At 41.2% G+C, this 25,144-nt stretch overlaps 1 protein-coding gene across 1 annotated transcript in view; it reads right to left on the reverse strand.

Moving 5' to 3' along the window:
• Positions 1-25,144, reverse strand: part of pcgf5b (polycomb group ring finger 5b) — a 182,903-nt gene that overhangs the window by 32,825 nt on the left and 124,934 nt on the right. Inside the window, 5 exon segments of the mRNA XM_087999271.1 lie at positions 822-826; positions 3,426-3,515; positions 9,570-9,668; positions 13,138-13,283; positions 22,126-22,185. Of these exon segments, the coding sequence (XP_087855397.1) occupies positions 822-826; positions 3,426-3,515; positions 9,570-9,668; positions 13,138-13,283; positions 22,126-22,185 (400 nt within the window).

Consider the following 25,144-nt stretch of genomic DNA (forward strand, 5'->3'; position numbering starts at 1 on the left):
CTGACAGATCAAACTTCATAATTATAGTGACCTTCACAGCCACTTCTTTTCCTTGCTTGAGACTGTAGTTGTGACTACTTCAGGAGGTAGACTTCAATGAGAATATCCTGAATTAAGCGCAGAGGTCATATAAAATATTTCTTGCTCAGGTTTAGGTCAAAGGATTGTCACATTTGTCCCTGAATACTTTGTCTAATATAGCCTTCTGATGAAAGCTTGTCTCTTCCTCCTGTGCCTCCTTCAAGTAGTTTGTTCTACTCTGGGTTACCTCCCTGCCATACTTTAGACATTGTGAGAATGCATACTGCTGCCTTTACATCTGGGAGCAACTGGTTTGTTCAGAATCCTTGAAGTCAAGGCAAAGACCTTCAACAAGTGTTCACAATACCCTGTAATTTTAAGTAAGTCTGGAAGTCACCAAACGCTGAAATAATCACATTAGACCAGTAGAAATAAGTCAGCAACTAGCCTCAAGGTTGTCAATGCTCCCTTTAATTAATACAGGTGAAACTGTCATGACTGCCTATTCTATACACTTCCAGTGCATGCTCACTATGTGCTTACACTCTTACCACAATGGTATCTAGTGCAACTCTCACTTGAATATGTACACTTACATTGCAGATGCCATTTCATATCTCTGAATCACCCATAACATTCAAAACAACAAGGTCACAGATCCAAAGATTATGGCTTATATCATCTCTGGATGATCCTATTTCATATATAGTATGGAATTTCAGCACGAATTCCACTCCTGACGAGATTTCTACCACACTGAGGGAGAGAAATCAAGGCAGACTGGGGATTTAAAAACCTACTTCAGCTAAAATGACGAAAAGCATAAAATCATGGGAACACAGGCTATAACTATAACTTGCATGGGGCCTGGTTAGCTTAATTGGTTGGATGGCTGGTTTGCAGTAAAGAATGATGCCAATGGCATAGGTTCAATTTCTGCACTAGCTGAGGTTACCATGAAGGTCCCAACCTTATCTGAGTATGGTGAACCTCAGACTGAACTCACCACCCATCCTCTCTCCCCAATGTGAACAAAGAACATTACAGCACAGGAACAGACCCTTTGGCCCTCCAAGCCTGCGCCAATTCATATGCTCTATCTAAATCTGCCGCCTATTTCCTAAGAATCTGTATCCCTTTGCTCCCTGCCCTTTCATGTATCTGTCTAGATACATCTTAAATTACGCTATTGTTCCTGCCCCTATCGCGTCCGCTGGCAATGCATTCCAGGCACCCACCCAGGCATGAAGAACTTTCCATGTATATCTCCCCTAAACCTTTCCCATCTCACTTTGAACTTGTGACCCCAAGTAATTTCCCACTCTGGGAAAAAGTTTCTTGCAATCCACCCTGTCCACACCTCTCATGATTTTGTAGGCCTCAATCAGGTCCCCCTCAACCTCCTTCTTTCCAATGAAAATTAATCCTAATCTACTCAACCTCTCCTCATAGCTAGCACCCTCCATACCAGGCAACATCCTGGTGAACCTTCTCTGTACCCTCTCCAAAGCATCCACATCCTTTTGGTAATGTGGTGACCAGAACTGAATGCAGTATTCCAAAAGTGGCCGAACCAAAGTCTTACACAACTGTAACATGACCTGCCAACTCTGACATGCCGTATGCCTTCTTGACCACTCTACTCATCTGCGTTGCCATCTTCAGGGAACAACGGACTTGAACACCTAGATCTCTCTCTGTACATCAATTTTCCCCAGGGCTCTTCCATTTACTGTATATTTCGCTCTGGAATTGCATCTTCCAAAATCCATCACCTCACATTTGTCCGGATTGAACGCCATTTGCTATTTCTCTGCCCAATTCTCCAAACTATCTATATTCTGCTGCATTCTCGGACAGTCCCCTTCACTATCTGCTACTCCACCAATCTTAATGTCATCTGCAAATTTGCTAATGAAGCAACCTACACCTTCCTCCATATTATTTATGTATGTCACAAACAACAACGGTCCCAGCATGGATCCTTGTGGGACACCACTGGTCACAGGTTTCCATTTTGAGAAGTTCCCTTCCACTATTACTCTCTGTCTCCTGTTGCCCAACTAGTTCTCTATCCATCTAACTCGAACACCCTGGACCCCATGCGACTTCTCCTTCTTCATCAGCTTACCATGGGGAACGCCTAATTAAAGTCCACATATATGACAGCTACATCCCTTCCCTAATCAATCAACTTTGTCACCTCTTCGAAGAATTCTATTAGGTTTGTAAGACATGATCTTCCCTGCACAAAACCATGCTGCCTATCACTGATAATCCCATAGAGAGAGCAGCCCCATGGCAACTTTACCTGTATGCAACTTAACTGCAAATTAGCCCTTTAAGATCTAAAATAATGTTATCCAATTTGTATACAATTAGTATCCAACTATCTTTCAAATGCAGGTTCATATCCAAATTGACTTGTGCCCCTCTTTCCACAGATGCTGCATATTTTCAACAATGTCTGTTTTCATTTCAGATTTCTGGCATTTGCAGATTTGTTGTTTTTTCAGTCATAATAGCAGCAAAGTATTTTTGCATGGAAAATTAATGTACTTATTCAGACAACTTCAGAAAAGCTGTGGTGGGGACATATGACAATATTTATCACTTCATTCACTTGCAGTTTAAAGAAAATATATGTAATGTCAGCTAAGATCAGCAACAAGCTCAAAATACCTTGTGAGAAATGTTTACACTAAAGATATCCCTGGGTGTAACAAATGTGCTGGCCTACACAATAAATCTCGAATGTATAATTGTCGAGGAGTCCTAGACTCAATATTAAGTTCAATAACTTTACAACCTGATTCCATTCATCCATGTTTTTTACCCAGCCCACACCCAGTCCTGTTATGACATAGGTTGCTTTTAGCACAGTCACTCATTCTCACGTACTCTTAGGCCCATTATCACATTATATACATTGCATTCAGTACAGTTCAAACATTTTCTTCTACTGCTAGTTCTTATTTTCAGTTAGTCAACTTTTCTTCTGTCCTGATTTACTATCAGCGATGAAGAGTCGCTGAACTCAAAACGTTGATTTTGCTTTCTTCCCACAGATGCTGTCAGACCTACTGAATTTCTTCAGCAATTTGTGCTTTTGTTTCAGATCTCCAGCATCTGCAGTTCTTTATTTTAAGGCGTCAGTACTTCTTGCACATAAATATGTACTTGGATATCAATACTACTTATTCAGAAAGATTTTAAAATGTTGCATAAAGGAACAAAAACTACGCTTCATGACATAATTGGACCTAAGCCATATTCAATCTTTGTTTTCAAAAAACATTGTCAGTGTGGAATGAAGCCTCCATTGATCCTGACAATCAATGATGAAAAACTAATTTTTAAATATATAGTCATTAAAAATTTAAAAACTATTTACACATACTTACATTTTCAGCTCTGAGTCTCCATCTAGTCATATATATGAATTCCAATGTATGATCCTTCCCCATTATTTCCCCATTGCATAGAACATCGAGCTATAGGGAAGAAAAGTCATATTTATTTTACTAACAACTAACATTCCTCTTCAAGCGTAAAGTCTTTTGTTCTTTAACAACTGCCCTATAAGCAGAATACAAAATTGTGCAATTTGTGATTTCTGAAAATGCAATAAGGGCAGCACAATGTTTCAGTGGTTAGCACTGCTCTCTCACAGGTCCAGGGACCCAGGTTCGATTCCCGCCTCGTGTGACTGTCTGTGTAGAATTTGCACATTCTCCCCAAGTCCGCGTGGGTTTCCTTCCCGGTGCTCCGGTTTCCTTCCTCAGTCGAAAGATGTGCAGGTTAAGTGGATTAGCCATGCTAAATTGCCCATAATGTCCAGGGATGTGCAGGCTAGGTGGGTTAGCAATGTGGAATGCAGGGTTACAGGGGTAGGGGGCAGGTCTAGGTGGGATGCTCTTTGAAGAGTTGGTGTGGACTGGAAGGGCCAAAGGGCATGCTTGTACACTGTAGGGCCTCTATGAATACATTTTTGTAGAATGTTGATTGCAGAGAGATAAAGGCATTCCTTTGTTAAGCAGACAGCTTCACTTCAATAATTAGATTAGATTAGATTACTTACAATGTGGAAACAGGCCCTTCGGCCCAACAAGTCCACACCGCCCCGCCGAAGCGCAACCCACCCATACCCCTACATTTACCCCTTACCTAACATACGGGCAATTTAGCATGGCCAATTCACCTGACCTGCACATCTTTTGGACTGTGGGAGGAAACCGGAGCACCCGGAGGAAACCCACGCAGACACGGGGAGAACGTGCAAACTCCACACAGTCAGTCGCCTGAGGCTGGAACTATAATCTATTTGGCTTTTGGAGAAACTCTGATCCACCAGTAAGAACACACATGAAATTACTAGAAGGCATTAAAGACAATTTAATGGATAAATAATACAATGTTATTGCACAGCTTGTAATTTTCATCTTTTTATGCAAAACCTTATTTTTGACAGAGGCTTTTCAATTATTGAGTCAGTTCTTGGAATTAATCTTTTGCGTGGGAGAATAAGTAGTATTGTGGGGTGGACTTAAGAGTGAAAACGAGAGAAGATGGGAATCGGATAAAGAAGTTAGGGAAGACTTGAGTGTTGAAAGTGAACAAAAAAATAATCCAAAATGATCCACTTCCAATAGGATCATGACTCAAGTCGGAACAGGACTAGAAACCGAACATCCTGGGTTTTAAGGATTTTACTAGACACAGGGTGGGTAAAGGAGAGGAGGTGTAACAGTTGTGGTCAAAGATAATATCATCGCCCTTGAATGAAATGGAGTTCCTGAATCAGAATCTGTATAGGAGCATATTAGTGCAGATGCTGAAATCTGTACTAAAAACAGAAAATGCTAGAAATCAGTAGATCAGCATCCATGGAGGGACAGCAGGCTAATGTTTCAAGTCTAGATAAGTCTTCTTCAGAGCTGACGTTAGCTTGCACTCTCAGAATCTATCTAGTTGGAGGTGAGAAAAAGGGAGTGATGACTTTGTTCAGCATTTATTACAGACCCCCAAATAGTGAAGAGGAAGTCGAAGCAGCATTTTTAGGCAGATCAGGCAGGACAAGTAGGATTGAGATAGGTAATGATTTCAATTACCCTATCATAGACTAGGAGAAAGGTAGAGTGTGGGGACAAAAGAGAAGAAATTCTTGTAGTATGTGAAGGAGAACCTTTTGGAACAGTGCATTTCCAATCCTTCTATAGTGAGAGTTGTGCCAGATCTGGTCCTAGGAAATGAGGCAGGCTAAGTAGAAAATGTCAGAATTGGGGAGCTTTTGAGAAATAGCATTCATAATATAATAAGATTCAATATAATATTTAAAAAAGGATAAAAATCAGTGAATGATTAAGATTCCAGATTGGAAGATAGCAGACTTTAGTGTTCTAACAGTGAATAGAAGCAATTTGATTAGAAATGTGTTTTGGTGGATCAAACAGTGGATGAAGAACAGGAGAATTTCAAAAGAGTGATGAATAGGTGCAAACTAGGGACATTCCATGAAAAATAAATGCAGTGTATCCAAAGCTGGGGCATTCTGGATGACTGATGATATTGATGAAAAAATTAAGACAGACAAAGAAAGCAAATTATGCATATTGGAATACTAACAACAATAGAAATCAGGAAGAGTATCTCAAATGCATGAGAGAGGCTAAGGCTAGAATAAGGAAGACTAAGAGAAAGCATGAGGAAAGGATAGAAAGCTGCACTAAAACAAATAGTAAAATGTTCTTCAAACATATTAATATTAAAACATTAGTGAAGGATAGAGTGGAGCCAATGAGAAATAAGCAGTGTAACCTACTCACTAAAACAAAGGGTACGTCAGAAGTATTAAATGAGTACTTTGCTTCTTATAGAGTCATAGAGATGCACAGCACGGAAACGGACACTTCAGTCCAACTTGTCCATGCCTACCACATATACCATCCCAATCTAGTCCCATATGCCTCCAAACCCTTCTTATTCACATACCCAAGCAGATGCCTTTTAAATGTTGCAATAATTCTATTAGATTTAAAATAGTGATGGAAAAGGATAGACCAGATCTAAAAGTTGAAGTTCTAAATTGGAGAAAGGCCAATTTTGATGGTATGAGGCAAGAACTTTCAAAAACTGATTGGGGATAGATGTTCACAGGTAAAGGGACGACTGGAAAATGAGAAGCCTTCAGAAACGAGATAACGAGAATCCAGAGAAATTACATTCTGTTAGGGTGAAAGGAATGGCTGGTAGGTATAGGGAATGCTGGATGACTAAAGAAATTGAGGGTTTGGTTAAGAAAAAGAAGGAAGCATATGTCAGGTATAGGCAGGATAGATTAAGTGAATCCTTAGGATATATTCAAGAGGGATATCAGGAGGGCAAAAAGGGGACAGGAGATTTGTGTGGAGCCGCAGAAAATGGGGAAGATACAAAATGAGTATTTTGTATCAGTATTTACTGTGGAAAAGGATATGGAAGATATAGAATGTAGGGAAATAGATGGTGACACCGTGAAAAACGCCCATATTACAGAGGAGGAAGTGCTGGATGTCTTGAAACACATAAACGTGGATAAATCCCCAGGACCTGATCAGGTATACCATAGAACTGTGGGAAGCTAGGGAAGTAATTGCTGAGATATTTGTATCATTGATTGTCACAGGTGAGGTGCCGGAAGACTGGAAGTTGGCTAATGTGGTGCCACTGTTTAAGAAGAAGCCCAAGGAACTAAAGACTGGTGAGCCTGACGTTGGTGGTGGGCAAGTTGTTGGAGGGAATCCTGAGGGACAGGGTGTACATCTATTTGGAAAGACAAGGACTGATTAGGGATAGTCATCATGGCTTTGTGCATGGGAAATCATGTCTCACAAACTTGATTGAGTTTTTTGAAGAAGCAACAGAGGATTGATGAGGGCAGAGCGGTAGATGTGATCTACATGGATTTCAGTAAGGCGTTCCCCATGGGAGACTGATGAGCAAGGTTAGATTTCACGGAATACAGGAGAACTAGCCATTTGGATACAGAACTGGCTCAAAGGTAGAAGACAGAGGGTAGCAGAGGGGAGTTGCTTTTAAGACTGGAGGCCTGTGACCAGTGGAGTGCCACAAGGATTAGTGCTAGGTCCACTACTTTTCGTCATTTATATAAAGATTTACAAGGATGTTGCCAGGGTTGGAAGATTTAAGGTATAGGGAGAGGTTGACGATCCTGACCATGATCCTGTTGTAATATGAGGTAACCTTCTTTGCTGTCCACTAAAACTCCAATTTTGGTGTCATCTGCAAACTTACTAACTATACCTCTTTTGCTCACATCCAAATCATTGATATAAATGATGAAAAGTAGTGGACCCAGCACCGATCCTTGTGGCAAATTTTACCAGTACTGTTATGGACAGATGCATTGGTACAGGTTAACTGGTGAGGACTAAGTGGGTTTTTCCTTCTTTTTGATTCCCACACCACTTGCCAGAGATCCAGTATAGAAGTATGATCTTAAGGACATGTCCAACTCAGTCACTATTAGTACAATTAAACCATTCTTGGTAATGGACATTGAAGACCTACATCCAAGTACATTCTGCATCCTTGCTATTCACAGTACATCTTTCAATTGGCATTCAACATGATGGAATACTGATTCATCAGTGGAGTGAAATGGAAGTGGTTGTTTATGGTTATAGCTCGGGTTTTCTTGCGCGTTTTTGATTGATGCCATGAGACTTCATCGGATCCAGAGTCAACGTATAGATTCTCAGAACAAGTCCTTCTCATCTGTATGTCATCATGACCACCACCTTTGATGGTGCTGACGTTTTCTTAGACAGGATATACCCAGGGATAGTGATATTGATCTCTGGGTCATTGTGAAGGATGACTTGGTGAATATAACTACATCAAGTTGTCGCTTGACCAGTCTTGAGTCATATCTCTCTATCACTTAACTGCAGCAGTGGCATTTAAAGAGTGGGCATTTGGTTAATATTGCATAGAAAGAGAAGAACAAGGGTATGTCATATAGTCCCTAGAATTTATTCTCACATTCACTGAGATCTTGGCAGATCTGTGACCCAACTCCATGAACCCGTCTTTGCCCAGAACCTCTAAATATCTTTGTATAACACAATTCTATCAATCTCAGATCGAAAATTAAAATTGATTTAGCATAAATTACTGTTTGCAGAACAGAGTTTATATTTCAATCAATCTCTGGGTGCAGAAATGATCTGTGTCTATTTTTTGAAGGATTCTGGTGAGATGAAGGGGAGGGGGAAAGCAGAACAAGCATAAGCACAGATGTAGGGATGGGGATTTATTCATGGAGCTTTGTCCCACTTTCTCTGCTATATCCCAGAAACTGTATGATAGGGACAAGGGAAATCAAGCCCAAACTGTTTTTATTTCCTCTTCTAAGATCTTTTGTTATTAATTATCACAGGAAAATGAAATCTAAAGTGATGTTTTCTGTTCTATTTATTGCCATTACTCTATTCCTGAATGGTTACAAAGTTATAAATATACCAGTAATGTGTGTCAACAATATCATCTATGCAGCAAGTTCACACAGTTGCTATCATGAATCTTTATTTCTCAGCCTCCCTTGTAATAATTATGATGAGGAAGGGTTTTGTGCACTCCAGAATGGCTTACTTCACATTAAGGCCTATTTCACATTAACGAGGGCTGGCACTTTGGACTCTGGAAAACACCCACATTTTAAATGCAATTGCACATTCTATCAGTTGAAAGATGCAATGGTTGGTTTCTCCTCAATTAAATGTTTGCTTATCATTTCCTAATGATGACAGTGACCCTTTACATTTAAGTGCTTCAAATATTCCTATTATAATCCTAGATTAAGAGTCAAATCACTTGTTACGAGAAACGTAAACGCAGAAAAATCAAAAAATATTGTTTCCTTTTAAAATGAGTTTAAACCAGTTTCGTAAATCTCAGCTACCAAGATAAGTAAATGCAGGATCATCTTTAAAAATAGCTGTGCACAAAACCATACATATATTTGAATAATTCCATTGAATAACTCAGAATAGTACTGATGAAGACTGACAGATATGCTGATTGAATCAGATATTGGATTCTCTTCCAATCTTCTTCGTTGAATCAGAAAACACCACTAAGCAATAATTCAGTTACTTCAATCTTATTAGGTATGGGAGAGGCACCTAAAAAAACAAATTTATATTCAAGCATATTTTGCTTTATACTTAGACTGTTGTGTCAACTAGTGTCTGTATGCACCATGATCTCATCAGGCACATTGGTCTGATCATTCAAAATAAGGATTGTTATCTTCAGCCTTACATGCAGCCTCAAAATGTCTGTAAAACAAAATTCTATTTTAAGGAGATGAATAACATTTTCAAGACAGAGTCAGAACATCAGGTGTCTGTGCGTATTGAATGAATGGATAACTAAACTAAACTAAATGGACTGCACTGGTACTCTTTTCCCTACTGTGTACATATACAGACTGAGCAAAGGCTCACAAAGTTAGACATTTAGCCTATGGTCTTTTGCAGTCTCACCTCACAAGTGCTAGGAAGTTTTAATTTCAAACTCAGAAATTTTTTTATAGTTCCCACTGTGACTCTCGTTGAGCAGCGAATAAATTTCTTCATTAAGCCCTGTTGAGACAACACAAAAAGAATCCTGTGAGCAGCCAAGGTCTATCATACTGGGCATTGCAGTTTCTGTTTCTTACACACTGAATCTTCAAATTCTGATAACCATATTTAGCAGAAAATAAAACAAGCTCACTATGGCTATTCATGAAAAGAAACAAAATCGACCAGTGACCAGTGGTAAAACGTAATTGTGTTATATTGAAGGTACTGCAATAAAATTAATTGTCTTCTAGATACTTCTTATTGTGCAATGTGATATGCTGGATGGCAATAGACCGGGAAAATACATTACTGTATGAGTTCTCCAGCTTTTCTGGCTTTAAGTACAACCTGCTCCAAAAGTGTGTCATAGCTTTCCTGGACCGATTGACCAATCATATCAGCTCCTATTTGGTATCTTGACTTTCTAGTTACTTAAAATATGAAAGGGAAAATCTACCCATAATACACTGTCTCAATCTGTTGCTTCAGGATTTACTGCATCATGAAAAAAACAGTAAACTCTAGGAATCATTGTTGACATGTAAAGTAGAATATTTGAATTTGTTGAGTGTTAAAAAGCTTGCCTGATTAGATTAGATTCCCTACAGTATGGGAATAGGCCCTTTGGCCCAACAAGTCAACACCAACCCTCTGAACAGTAGCTCATCCAGACCAATTCCCACACCCTAAATTTAAATCTGACTAATGCACCTAACACTATTGGCAATTTAGCATGGCCAATTCACCTGAACAGCGCATCTTTGGACTGTGGGAGGAAACCGGAGCACCTGGAGGAAACCCACACAGACACAGGGAAAATGTGTAAACTCCACACGGACAGTCACTGTGAGGCAGCAGTGCTAACCTGAACCACCATGCTGCACCATGCCTATAACCAAAGATTTTGTTAATTTAAGACACAGATGTTCTTTTAGTTGCAGGACTGTGTGATTGTTAAGCATTTAAAATGGAGAGCTGAGGAACTGCCACGGGTATGCATGCTCACAAACTGTTTATGAACTCATTGGGATGACACACAATCCTTCTGTCTGTCTGCAGGGAAACCTCCAAAGTAGAAAAGTTATTTTCTCCAGTCAATTGTTTCTTGTATCGCTAATATTGAGAAAAAGGACTTAGTAATTTGGGTGGAATAGCTAACAACACAAAAAACAGACAACTAAACGTATCTTCTTTAGCTGACAGATGAAAATAGTAGAGCTCAGTACAGATATCATCACTGTTCCTCTTGACAAAAGTATTCGCAACCGGAGGGAACACAATATTGGGAGCCCCACTTCCTTTAAGGAGGAGGCTGCTGAGATGCTAGGAGGACCTTGACCAACCCCACGTGATCTGGATAAACAGGAGGATGCCCCTAGTCCGTTGCTGATAAACAGATATGCAGGACTAATTCCTGAGACATTACTTAGAGAAGCAAATATGCATAACCATCACCAAAGTGCTTTTGTTCTTCACTGCGGGTCTCTGCAGTATGTCCAAGACTACAAAGAGGAGACAGCCTATTGTCGGCTCCACCTTTAGCACCATCTCTGAAGACCGTGATTTAGAATTCTTATAAGATCCATTATCACTTCATTCACATTTTTCCTCTGTCAGCACAGATATATTCACCTCAGCGAGTGCATATTCTAGATTCGGCTTGGAGTCACAATCTGATTAATGCATCGCAGACACATGCCCATGGTTGATGGAAGCTGTGACAGTCAAAGTCCCTGACATTCAGGTACTTGTTGCAGAAGGGACACTTGCTAATTCTCATGTGGATGGATGACAAGCCTCAGGAATCACAGGCCTGATGGGGATGCAAAGACAGGAAAAAAATCTGACAGAAATGCCAGAGTGCAAGCACACACTAAAGTGAAAGGTCGAGGAGTCTGTCCAAATTCTCTCTGCTTCAGGCTCTGTCATGCAAGTGCTTGGCTGTCTCCAAGGAAAGGGTGTAACTGCACTGGAGAGTCAGACCCAACAGAGGCTGCCAGATATGTACCCAGACCCTCACTCCATCACACCAGCCATGGCTGCCATGTAGCAATGGCTAGGTAAGAGGCTGGGGGGGGGGTGCAGGCACCTCGACCTCCCTACAAATGGTCCTTCTCCGTAAGGAATAAGGGAGATACCATCATGCACCAACAGGAAAGAGGAAATCCAGCAAGGTACTCTAGAGAGTTGTTGCTTGGGCACTCCAAAGGTTCCCTGCTGCTCCACCTCATTTCTAACTGTAACCCCAGTTTGGCATCTAAGCAAGTTTGGCCATGGAGGCTGCATTTTGGGGAACTTGCATTTGTGTAGAAGACTCTCAGCAGGCCAGAGCATTCCAGGCCTCAGACCATTAACCGATTCTCACTAAAGTAATCAAGGGTGACATGGTACAGCAGTCAGCAGTCTGCCTGTATCACGGCTGTGGGTAGGGGACCTGCATCTAGGCATAACGGTATGTAAAGAAAAGTAAGACATTTTAAAGGCATAAAGATAGCACAGGTTTTTAACCGCTATTTTGGGAAAATAAAAATAAAAGCAAGATTGGAGAGTCAGATCCAACAAAATATGTAGTGGCCACCAGATATGTACCCAGATCCTCACTCCATCACACTGGAAATCTAGAAACTAGAAATCTGGAGCACTGGAGAAACTCAGTAGGTCTGGCAGAATCTGTGAAGAGACATTTTGAGTTCAGTATGATGGACTGATGAGATGATCTTTTTAATCACATGCAGATATGTGCAAAAGGGGTGCTTAAAATTTGCTGTTGAGAAGGTCAGCCCACTTCTAAAGTTCAGAAATATTATGCCACTCATTATAAGGACGGCATGGTAACTCAGTGCCTCACAGTGCCAGGGACCTGGGTTCAATTCCAGCTTTGGGTGGTTGTCTGTGTGGAGTTTGTACATTCTCCCCATATCTGTATGGGTTTCCTCTGGATGCTCCACTTTCCTCCCACAGTTCAAACATGTGAAGGTTAGTCAAATTGGCCATGGTAATTTGCTCATAGTGTCTAGGATGTGGATTAGCCACAGGAAATCTGGGGATAGGCTCGTGGGGGAAAGGTGCTGGGCCTTGGTGGGATGCTCTTCACACATCCAGGATTAGGATCTGATTTTCTGTCTTGGGCAAAATTAAGTTCCCCTGCCTTACTTTGGGAAGCATCACAAGATTCTACCCAATATTTCTCGTAAGCACTTCCTAAGCAAAACAAGCATTGAAATCACTATTACATTACATGAAGAGTTTTAGAAATAGAGGGAGATGAAAACAGTGTTGTACTGTTAGAATGGACAGTCACAGCCACTATCGTCTGGCAAGATTCTCAGTGACATTTGTCCCCATCATCACCTCTACATAAATTCTATTGCAAGCCTCAAAGGCACATCAAAATAAACATGTTAATACATTATACATTGTTTTAACATTCACTAAGAGTACCCCGTTTAGAGTAAATTCATAAATGAAAGAAACAATGTCTTGTTACCTTTACAGTATTATCCCCTGATTGGCCATTGTTGCGAAGGCAGTCTAGGCAAATGGCAATCTGTGGATCACTTCTATGATAATCTTGATCTTCTTGGTCCTCTTCCTCATCTATTTTAGCTTTTTTGGCTTTGGGGCCTTCATTATCTTTTTAGAAACACAATTATTTAAAAATATGTACAATAAATACGTCATCACAACAATTCTATCATAGGTAATTTTCTGAGGGGTAATATTTTATTTTCCAAAATGATCTATAACCATGGTAAAATTTTGGAAGATGACAGTCAAACATTCAATGATTGACATAAACCCCTATGTGATCGAAAGCTTGGTGATCAAAGTTAATTAGCCGCAAACAGATAAGATAGCAAGAAAATTGCATTACTAGTTGATTTGTCCATTCCTGCTTGTTAATCTTTGCTTATGGTTTAGAACAAAATAATTTATAGAAAGTTAAATTATAGCAATTCATGTTGCATTAAAATTGTTTGTATGAAATGACTCATTGCTGCTGATACATTACACACATTGTCTGTGCAGATGATCAGGGTCACCTAATTGCTTACAAATTTCCAAAGCAATTAATTATTCTTTATAAAGTTTCATCTTTATAGAATTCCATCCCTAGTATTCTTCAAATTTAAACCTCAGGAATTTGCAGGATATCATATATAAAATACAGCTTTAGTAACAAATACTAATTTGAAAACCTCAGTTTGATTTATCACACAGATTATGTGCAACATGAAAACATTAACATCAGGAAAAAGAGGGATCTTCTCTTGAGATTAAAGCTACAGCACAGTGCTAAAATTAAATATAAGAAGCTTTACATTGCACCTGGCCATTATAGTAGACTTGGTACATTTAATCAAGTGTTTGAATGGATGATCACAGTATAAACATTTCCCAACACCAACAGCCAAGCTTGATTAAAACCCAATTTATCCTCTAGCAGAAAATAAGGACTGTAGATGCTGGAGATCAGAGTTGAGAGTGTGGTGCTGGAAAAGCACAGCAGGTCAGACAGCATCCGAGCAGCAGGAGCATCAACGTTTCAATTCCTGCTGAAGGGCTTATGTCTGAAACATCGATTCTCCTGCTCCTCAGATGCTGCCTGACCTGCTGTGCTTTTCCAGCACCAATTTATCCTCTCCCTAACTTAAGAAAAGTATATCCCTTTTAAATGTTGTACTTTCTATCCATGTTCTCTTCCTCTCCTTTTTAAGTCCCTTCACTATTCACCATGAACCTACTGAAGTTTCTATAGTCATTTTGGATCAAAGGGTTGCTCTCTCATCAGGACAGAGATGACTGGTGATGGTTTAACCTGAGGGTCATTAGGCTTCAGGCAAGGGGAGAGGTTAAGAAGGTGGGACCTTTATGGTAACCTCAGTTGATGCAGGAACTGGAATCACACTGCACTGGAAACCATTCGCCCAACCAACTGAGCTAACTGACCTCCCATGAGCCTACTATGCCTCATTTGAATAGTAATATGAATAGAAATACCTATGAATGTATGAAATTGGAGCAGAAATACTGGAGACCATTCAGACCCTAGGTTCTGCTCAGCTATTCAATGTGATCATGACCAATCTGGTTGTCTTTCTAATACCATATTCTCATCTACATCTCATTAACCAGTGATCCCCTTGCCTAACAAGAATCCATTCACTTCCGTGTTAAGAATATTCAATAACATGACCTCCACTGCCTTCTGACGCAGTACATTTCAAAGCTGCATGACCCTCTGACAGAAAAACATTTTCCTCATCTCTGATCTGAAAAGGTAACTCCTAACACTTCACTCAATGAAGCAGCAGCACTCTGAAAGTTAGCGCTTCCAACTAAACCTATTGGACTATAACCTGATGTCATGTGACTGCTGACTTTGTCCACCCCGTCCAACACCAGCACCTCCACATCATGCCTAATTTTATAACAACGTCCTCTAGTTCTGGACTGATGTATGAGAAGAAACATCCTTCCCAAGTCCATCTTTTCAAGGTAGTTCAGGATCTCACACATCTTAATTAGGTCATTCCTCGTTCTTCTAAAATCCAGTAAAAAGCGGTCAGGTCTGTCCAACATAAGACAACTTGCACATTCCAGATATCAATCCAGACAATCTTCTCTGAACTGTCTTTAATGCATTTAAATCCTTCCTGAAATAGGAGCCCAAAATTGCTCACAGCATTTGATATGTGGTCTCAACATAACTGAAGCATAAAATCTCTAATTTTATGCTCAATTCCTTTTGTAATAAAGGAAATCATCCTATTAGCCTTCTTGATTATGTGTTATTGGCACACTAATCTTTTATGCACAAGAACACCTAATTCCCTCTGTACTTTGGAATTCTGCAGTTGTTCTTTGTTTTAAGTAATATGCTGTCATTTCGTTCTTCCTGCCAAAGTGAATAACCTCTACTTTCTCACATTATATCATATCTGCCAGACCTTTGCTCAATCAACCTAGTAATATCCATCTGCAATTTCCTTTTCTCTTTTTCATGAAATGTCTCCTTACTTATCTTAGTGTCATTTAAGTATTTAGATACTGTGCCTTCTCTCCCCACATCTATACATTGTAAAGTGTTAAGGTCCCCGACAAGTATCAAACTCCAGATGGACTTCATCTCTAGGTCTTAAAAGACATTGTTGATGAGGTTGTGGATGCACTGGTGTTAATTTTCCAAAATTCCTTTGATATAGCTAAGGTTCCATCAGACTGGAAAACAGCAAATATACTTGTCAGATCCTGCCAATTAGACAAAGACCTTTAGACATACTCTCTTTTCTGCTGACCAACCAATCTTCTATCCATATTAATATGCTACCCCTACACCGTGCGCTTTTATTTTCTGCAATAATCTTTGATGTAGCACCTCACCAACTGCCTTCTGGAAATCCAATTAATAGCACAGCTCCCTCCCCTCTCCCACCCTCTATATGTTATTCCTTCAAAGAACTCCAATAAATTGGTTAAACATGATTCCCTTTTGACAAAACCATTCTTATTGCTCCTGATTACCTTGAGGTTTTCTAAGTGTACATTTCAATTTCTTTAATGAACAATCTTAATATTTTCCTCATGACAGATGTCAAACCACCAGGCCTAGAGCTTCCTGTTTTCTGTCTATTATGAATGGGGGGTTACATTTGCTATGTTCCAGTCTGATTGAACCTTACCTGTATCTAGTGAATTTTGGAAAATTAACACCAATGCATCCACAACCTCATCAGCAACTTCTTTTAAGGCCCGTAGATGAAGTCCATCTGGAGTTTGATGCTTGTCAGCCTGGCAGCTCCTTCATTTTGCTGAATACTGCTTCCCTTGCAATTTCCCCAAGTTCCTCTCTCCCTTCCACCCCAATTTGCACATACTACTGGAATACTTTTACATCCTCTATAATGAATACATAATTAAAATATCTGCTCGTTTCATCCATCATTTCCTAACTTACTATTAACTCTCCATGCTCACTCTCTAGATCTTCAGTACTCATATTAATTACACTTTTCCTTGCTAACGACCCATAGAAACTCTTGCTATCTGTTTTTACATTCCTCCTAACTTCTTCTTAATTTTTTCATCCTGATAAACCTTTTACTCATTCTCTGATGTTTTTTATATCCTGACCATATCATCCAACATTTCTCCTTTGAATCCTCCCACTTCCTCCAGACCAAAGGGGTAGCCATGGGCAAAAAAAACACGTATGGGCCCCAGCTATGCCTGTCTCTTTGTTGGCTACGTAGAACAGTTGATCTTCCGTAATTACACCGGCACCACTCCCCACCTCTTCCTCCGCTACATTGATGACTGCATTGGCGCCACCTCGTGCTCCCGCGAGGAGGTTGAGCAATTCATCAACTTCACCAACACATTCCATCCTGACCTTAAATTTACCTGGACCATCTCTGACACCTCCCTCCCCTTCCTGGACCTCTCCATCTCCATTAATGATGACCGACTTGACACTGACATTTTTTACAAACCCACCGACTCCCACAGCTACCTGGACTACACCTCTTCCCACCCTACCTCTTGCAAAAATGCCATCCCGTATTCCCAATTCCTCCGCCTCCGCCGTATCTGCTCCCAGGAGGAGCGGTTCCACCATAGAACACACCAGATGGCCTCCTTCTTTAGAGACCGCAATTTCCCTTCCCACGTGGTTAAAGATGCCCTCCAATGCATCTCATCCACATCCCGCCCCTCTGCCCTCAGACCCCACCCCTCCAACCGTAACAAGGACAGAACGCCCCTGGTGCTCACCTTCCACCCTACCAACCTTCGCATAAACCAAATCATCCGCCGACATTTCCGCCACCTCCAAACAGACCCCACCACCAGGGATATATTTCCCTCCCTACCCCTTTCCGCCTTCCGCAAAGACCATTCCCTCCGTGACTACCTGGTCAGGTCCACGCCCCCCTACGACCCACCCTCCCATCGTGGCACTTTCCCCTGCCACCGCAGGAACTGTAAAACCTGTGCCCACACCTCCTCCCTCACCTTTATCCAAGGCCCTAAAGGAGCCTTCCACATCCATCAAAGTTTTACCTGCACATCCACTAATATCATTTATTGTATCCGTTGCTCCCGATGCGGTCTCCTCTACATTGGGGAGACTGGGCGCCTCCTAGCAGAGCGCTTTAGGGAACATCTCCGAGACACCCGCACCAATCAACCAAACCGCCCCGTGGCTCAACATTTCAACTCCCCCTCCCACTCTGCCGAGGACATGGAGGTCCTGGGCCTCCTTCACCGCCGCTCCCTCACCACCATTCGCCTGGAGGAAGAACGCCTCATCTTCCACCTCGGAACACTTCAACCCCAGGGCATCAATGTGGACTTCAACAGATTCCTCATTTCCCCTTCCCCCACCTCATCCTAGTTTCAAACTTCCAGCCCGCACTGTCCCCTTGACCTGTCCGGACTTGTCCGACCTGCCTAGCTCCTTTTCCACCTATCCACTCCACCCTCTCCTCCCTGACCTATCACCTTCATCCCCTCCCCCACACCTATTGTACTCTACGCTACTTTCTCCCCACCCCCACCCTCCTCTCATTTATCTCTCCACGCTTCAGGCTCTCTGCCTTTATTCCTGATGAAGGGCTTTTGCCCGAAACGTCGATTTTGCTGCTCGTCGGATGCTGCCTGAATTGCTGTGCTCTTCCAGCACCACTTATCCAGAATCCCATATCATCCAACTGCCATTCATCTTTGTGCAATTATATACTTTTTCCTTAAGTTTGATGTTTTTCCTAACTTCTTTACTTAACCATGGATGGTGGGTCCTACCTATAGAATTCTTCTTTATAGTAGAGATATACTTACTCCAAGTATTCTGAAAAATCTCTTTAAATACTCTGCTACAGAGTCCCTACTGATCGATCTCCTGGCCAAGTATATTACTTTAATTCAGCTACCATAGCTTTCATTAATATATGATTGTCCTTATTTAATTTAAACTAGTCTTAGATACAATCTTCTCCTTTTCAAACAAGATGCGAAGTTTAATCAGTGGCTGCTACCTAAGTCTGCCTTTATTCTAGGATCTTTAATTAATTGTCATTTAACACAATACAAAGTCTAATATAACCTGACATCTGGGTAGTTTCAATATAGATAGAAACCACTGCTGTCCCTTTAGCACAAGCCAATATTTTTTCCTGTCAGCCTTGTCCCATATTGTGATTCCTGTTAAGATGCTGTAGATCACTCTCACTAGTGATTTCTTTCCCCTACTATTCCTCTTGTATCTTAATCTCCTAACCTCATATCTATATCCTAATCTCCAAAGCCAAGGTGATTGTTAACTATTGCACAAATGCAATCCTGATTAACAGTGCTACCCCTCCACCATTAAGTAGCTTACTATTTTTCTTCAATGTCATATACCCCTCAATATTCAGAACCCAAGTCTTATCATCTTCCAATTACATCTTCGTAATGGACATCAGATCATAGTTATTTACTTCAATGTGTACTGTTTGCTTACTTCGTTATAAATGCTATTCCCATTCAGATGCAGAACTCTTAGCAAAATTAATCAGACTTAAATCAATGCTTCCCTCTACTACTATCAGTAAGAGTCAAGAGTGTGTTGCTGGGAAAGCACAGCAGGTCAGGCAGCATCCAAGGAGCAGGAGAATCGATGTTTCGGGCATTCGCCCTTCATCAGGAATGAGGCTTGTGGGCCCGGGGCTGAGAGATAAATGGGAGGGGGGCTGGGGTTGTGGGGGGGGGGGGGGGGGGGAAGGTAGCTGAAAAAGCGATAGGTGGATGAAGGTGAGGGAGAAGGTGATAGCTCAGAAGGGGCAGTGATGGACAAGTCTTGAGGGCAGTGCTGAGTTGGAGGCTTGAGATTGGGATAATGTGGGGGGAGAGGAAATGAGGAATCTGTTGAAATCCATATTTATCCTCTGTGGCTGCAGGGTCCCAAGGCAGAATATGAATCGTTCTTCCTCCAGGCGTTGGGTGGTAACGGTTTGGCGGTGAAGAAGGCCCAGGACCTGCATGTCCTTGACGGAGTGGAAGGGAAAGTAGAAGAGTTCAGCCACAGGGCGGTGAGATTGGTGAGTGTGGGTGTCCCAGAGATGTTTTTTGAAACGATCCGCAAGAGGACATCCTGTCGCCCCAATGTAGAGGAGACCACATCGGGTGCAACGGATGCAGTAGATAACATTGGTAGAGGTACAGGTAAATTTCTGATGATGTGGAAGGATCCCTTGGGACCTTGGACAGGGGTGAGGGGACTGGTGTGAGCACAGGTTTTGCACTTCCTGCGCTGACAGGGAAAGATGCCAAGAGTGGGTTGTGTGGACCTGATGAGGGAATGGTCTCTCTGGAATGCTGACAGGGGTGAAGAGGGAAATATATCTTTGGTGGTGTGGTCCATTTGGAGATAGAAGTGGAGTAGGGTGTATGCGGAGGTTGGTGGGATGGAAGGTGAGGACCAGGGGACTTCTGTCCTTGTTTCATTGGGAGAGATGGAGCCCAAGGGCAGTGGTGCGTGAAGTGGAGGAGATGCACTGGAGGGCATCGTCAACCACATGGGAAGGGAAGTTGTGATCTTGGAAGGAGGAGGCCATCTGGGACTTTCTGAGGTGGAATTGGTTACCCTGGGGACAGACGCGGCGGAGGCAGAAGAATTTGGAATAAGAGATGGTGTTTTTACAGGAGGTAGGGTGGGAGGAGGTGTAATCGAGGTAGCTGTGGGAGTCGGTGGACTTGTAGTAGGTGTCGGTGGTTAGTCGTTCACCGGAGAGGTCCAGGAAGGAGAGGGAGGTGTCCGAGATGGTCCAGGTGAATTTGAGGTCGGGGTGGAAGGTGTTGGTAAAGTTGATGAACTGTTCAACCTCCTTGTGAGAGCACAAGGTGTCGCCGATGTAGCAAAGGAACAGGTTGGGGTGTTGTAGGTGTAACTGCACAAGATGGACTGTTCCATGCACCTGACAAACAGGCAGACATAGCTGGGTCCCATGTGCGTGCCCATGGCTACCCCATTGGTTTGGAGGAAGTGGGAGGATTGGAAGGAGAAGTTATTGAGGGTGAGAACCAAGTCAGCCAGGCAGATGAGGATGTTGGTGGAAGGGTACTGGTTGGGACGGCATGAGAAGAAGACACGGAGGGCTTGGAGACCTTTGTCCTGCCGGATTGATGTGTACAGGGACTGGATGTCCATGGTGAAGATGAGGCATTGGGGGCTGGGGAAACGAAAATCTTGGAGGAGGTGAAGGGCGTGGATGGTGTCATGAACATAGGCAGGGAATTCCTAGACTAAGAGGGACAGGATGGTGTTGAGGTAGGAAGAGATGATTTCAATGGGACAGGTGCAGGCTGAGACAATGGGTCGACCAGGGCAGGTTTGTAAATCAGCTTAAGCCCGAAACGTCGATTCTCCTGCTCCTTAGATGCTGCCTGACCAGTTGTTCTTTCCCAACAATACACTTTTGACTCTGATCTGTGTTCCTCACTTTCTCCTACTATCAGTAAGATCCAGCATGTCACCAGGGATTCCTGAATGTGGGCAATTTAGCTGAATCAAAGTGCTACAGATATTACTGAAAGAAATCTTCTGTGATCTTTGATCTTGGAATGCAATTGACTTGTTTCTAAAATAATTTCACAGTAGTTTTTGAGTCAGAGAGTCATACAGCACAGAAACAGATCCTTCAGTCCAACTTGTCTATGCTGACCAGGTTTCTCAAACTAAATTAGTTCTATTTGCCCACATCCCTCTAAACCTTTCCTATTTATGTACCTATCCAAATGTCTTTTAAACTTTGTAACTGTACCTACCTTTACCAGTTCCTCTGGCAGCTCATTCTACGTAGGCACCACTCTCTGTGTGAAAAACATTGTCCCTCAGGTGTCTTTTAAGTCTTTCCCCACTCACTTTAAACTTATGCCCTCTAGTTTTGAACTCTCCTATCCTAGGGAAAGGACTTTTGCTATTCACCTTATCCAAGTCTCTCATGATTTTATAAATCTCTATAAGGTCATCCCTTAACTTCCTATGTTCCAGAGGAAAAAAGTCCCAGCCTATCCTTACAACCCAAATCGTCCATATATTCAAGTCCTTGCTCATTATTTTCTTAAAGGTGGGAATTGTTGACTGTATAAGAAATTTCTTATTAGTGAGGAAGGAAACTAGGAAGACAAATAAGTCTGCATTAACCACTTGGGCTAGTTCATATTCAGTAGCAGAAAGGTGCACATGGGGAATGGTATCCTCAGCTAAGGGACACTGAACAACTTAAGAGGCTGAGAAAGATGGATAATTTTAAGCAAAGAAATGTGGGGTGGAAATTTGTTAAAATTCACACATTTTAAGCTCCTGAAATACAGAGTTGGAATCATACTGGCTTTAATTTTTCCTCTCTACCAATGGCTACATTTATCAATCCTTTGAAAATAAATCAAGCTATTCCAAGGCTACAAGATCTTTACGTTAATTTTGTTAACATACCTTCTCCATTCTCTTGTGGTTTATTTTTTTTCCAGAATTCTTCTTCTTGCCGCTTTTCCACTGGCCAAAAGAACATAAGTATTTGCTAAAATTGTTGACAAGTTAAAAAGTTATAAAGCCAACATGGTAAGATTTCACTTGATTGTATATCTCCAGGTGGAAAAGTAAGATCTCATGAGGACTTTTGTTTTGGCAAACATCACTAAATGTTAAACATCATAAGAAGAACTAAGGGGATGTTTTCATTTTCAACAAGCTAATTACTTTTTGTAGAATAAATTGCACCAAGTAAGGTACTGGGTGCATAGCAGCTGTCTTCCAAAGTTTCCATGCCATCCCAATGCATTAACATTGTTGAAAGAAAGACATGCAATCAGGACACTGTTTTAATGTTGCTGTTCCCACTTCACAAGTATTGAGATGGTCACAGAAAGGGTAGAGCAACAAATATTTTGATAATCCAACTTGAGAATGTGTAAAGCGCATCAAAATGGCACAGTGAAGCTTTTACACATCAAAGGATACTTCACATTTATTAATGTATCACAGTTACTTTTTAGGGCTGGAGTGAGCTAGCCATTATGCAGTTCTCCAATAAATGAACAGCTTGCAGGCACACAAACTTCCAGTGGCAGCTCTGCCTAACACAACCTGAAGCATATTGGCGAAATAATTACTTGCTATTTTACATACCCATCTGGCACTGGTGTATCTACTACACTTTGTGTAATAATTTAATCTCTGTAAATTTAACTTGCAGTTTTAATTTCATGTGTTGAAAATATGTGTTCCAAAAAATATGCACACCTATTATTTTAACCAACTTACCAAACATTTACAATTCAGAATTTCCATTTTATAACATTTGAGTGTTAATTTGCACAATGGAAGTAAACACATTTAGTGTATCAGCACGGTTATTGCAGCTATTTTTAAGAAGGTACTTATAACTTCATCTCCTAAACAAACTTATAGGAGAGACTAATATTTATAGATTCCACAATTAGATGTTCAACTATATACACTGCACTTTTTGTGTGGAATTAACATATAACTGCATCTTGAATGCAACTCACTCAGTGAGAACTGTACTGAGAATCATTTCTTCCTATTTCACCCTGGCCCCCTGCCTCCCCAAACTTGCCTCTCTTTCTCTACAGTAAGCAGCAGGAAATATAACCCTGAAGCCATGCATTATACCAACTTGGATCTATGGGCAGAATATTTTAGATTGGATTGATGGCTCACCACCCCTGCTATCCAATAGTCTGCTCTCAAGCTATGGCATACAGTGGGTGGGCTTAACTGGTGGAAGGTGGGTATTCAGCTCCTCAGTGGAAAGAAATCCATTGGCTGGCAAATCTTCAGCTCCAACAAAACTAGCAACACCGAGAGTTTGGTAGTAGATGCTGCTGGGACCACTCTCAGTCTCAAAAAGAAAATCCAAAGGGCCCCCAACAGAGGAAAATCCAAGGTATTGGGCAGGGAGGGTTTTGCCAACTTAAGGTAGGTGGTGGAAAAGGGGAGTAGGGTGGATTTGGAGAGTAGATATATAGAACGGCTGGGGGTGGGGCGAAGTTTTGAACCAAACTGCAAAAAGCACCCCTCAGAGAGTACCATCCTTCTTTCCTATTAAAAACATAGGTGTCTACTCCCACTTATCTGCCTATGCCAACTATATTATAACATGGGCAGCATATTATTTTAAGAAGCTCAACTGATCTTTAATAATATGTTTAATATGGCATGCAGGCTGCCAATTTCATGAACTAGTTCTCGGATGCGTTCAGGGAAGCTTGTTGGTTGGGCATTCATTCTATTTTATGTGGACCCTTCCAAAAACATGTCTGGCAGTGACATATAAACTCTGCCCTATACTGCTATTCCTTTACTGTGCAGGATCACAATCCTGCAGCTTCCTTCCTTACAGCACCATGCCAAATAGACTGCATTAAGATGGCAGCTTACTACCAGTTTTTTCAATGGGCAATAAATTCTAGCTTTGTCAGCAATCCACACATCCCATCAATGGGAAAATATCCTTCTGATCTTGCTCCACCATTCTGCAACAACTCTTTGTGACTGTAGTGATGAATTCAAGTTTTGTATTGTAACATTGCACAATGTTTTTCTTGAATATCATCTAATCAAGACTTCGTATTCATTTGCACCCCTTTTTAGATAGCTAGCCTTTGGGTTTGTTTTAAACTGGAAAGATGGCATAGTAGTAGTAAAGACATTGTAAAGGTCAAAGGGCTGCTTTCTACTTTGCTTGTTCACTTATTCATAAAGTAATTCTTTAAAAATGTTAACAAGGAAAGAATGAATGGTCCTTAGTATGCCAAGTTGGTACTAAACCAGTTTCACAAAGAAGTGCCTTTTTTGTCAATTACATCAATAATTTTTACAGAAGAAATTAAGAATGTGAACTCTGCTCCAATATTTTCATTTTTAAGTGAATGCTGGTTTTGATTTCTGAAGTAGAAGGCAGTGTAATTCGAAAAGCAAATAATACACTGCTTAGTAACAACCATGTCTCAATTCAATGCAGCAAACTTTGCTTTAATATTTCACTAACAACAGATTTCAATCACAATCTGTTTAGGAACTATTGTAATTGACAAATTATCTTTGACAGAACAACTTTTGGAGGGAGTGCTGCAGTTGGCTGCATTGCCTATATTGGAATGTTTGCCTCAAAGAATGGTGTAAAACATGCATTTCACATCAGTTTCTCCTCAGACAGTCAACTCCCAAGCTCAGCTGTCCCTTCAAGGGAGAATTTAACAAAGACCAAGTGCTTCTCTCTGGAGAGACTGAGTTCCTCTGCCAGTCTGACTGGCACTGTCAGATACCTGTGCATGCTGTACGTGCACGTACATTAACAGCAAATGAAAGCGACAAATAAATACTGATTTTAAAATTTGCTTGGAAAATAATTAATGGGGCTGACACAGGGCTATTTATCAGAAATATAAACATAAAATCTAAACCAACAATTGTCTCCGCAACTACTTAG

This window comes from Chiloscyllium plagiosum, unplaced genomic scaffold (assembly GCF_037043375.1).
Source record: "Chiloscyllium plagiosum isolate Xiang-an unplaced genomic scaffold, Cpla_swu_hap1 HiC_scaffold_22, whole genome shotgun sequence".
NCBI classification, from domain to species: Eukaryota; Metazoa; Chordata; class Chondrichthyes; order Orectolobiformes; family Hemiscylliidae; genus Chiloscyllium; species Chiloscyllium plagiosum.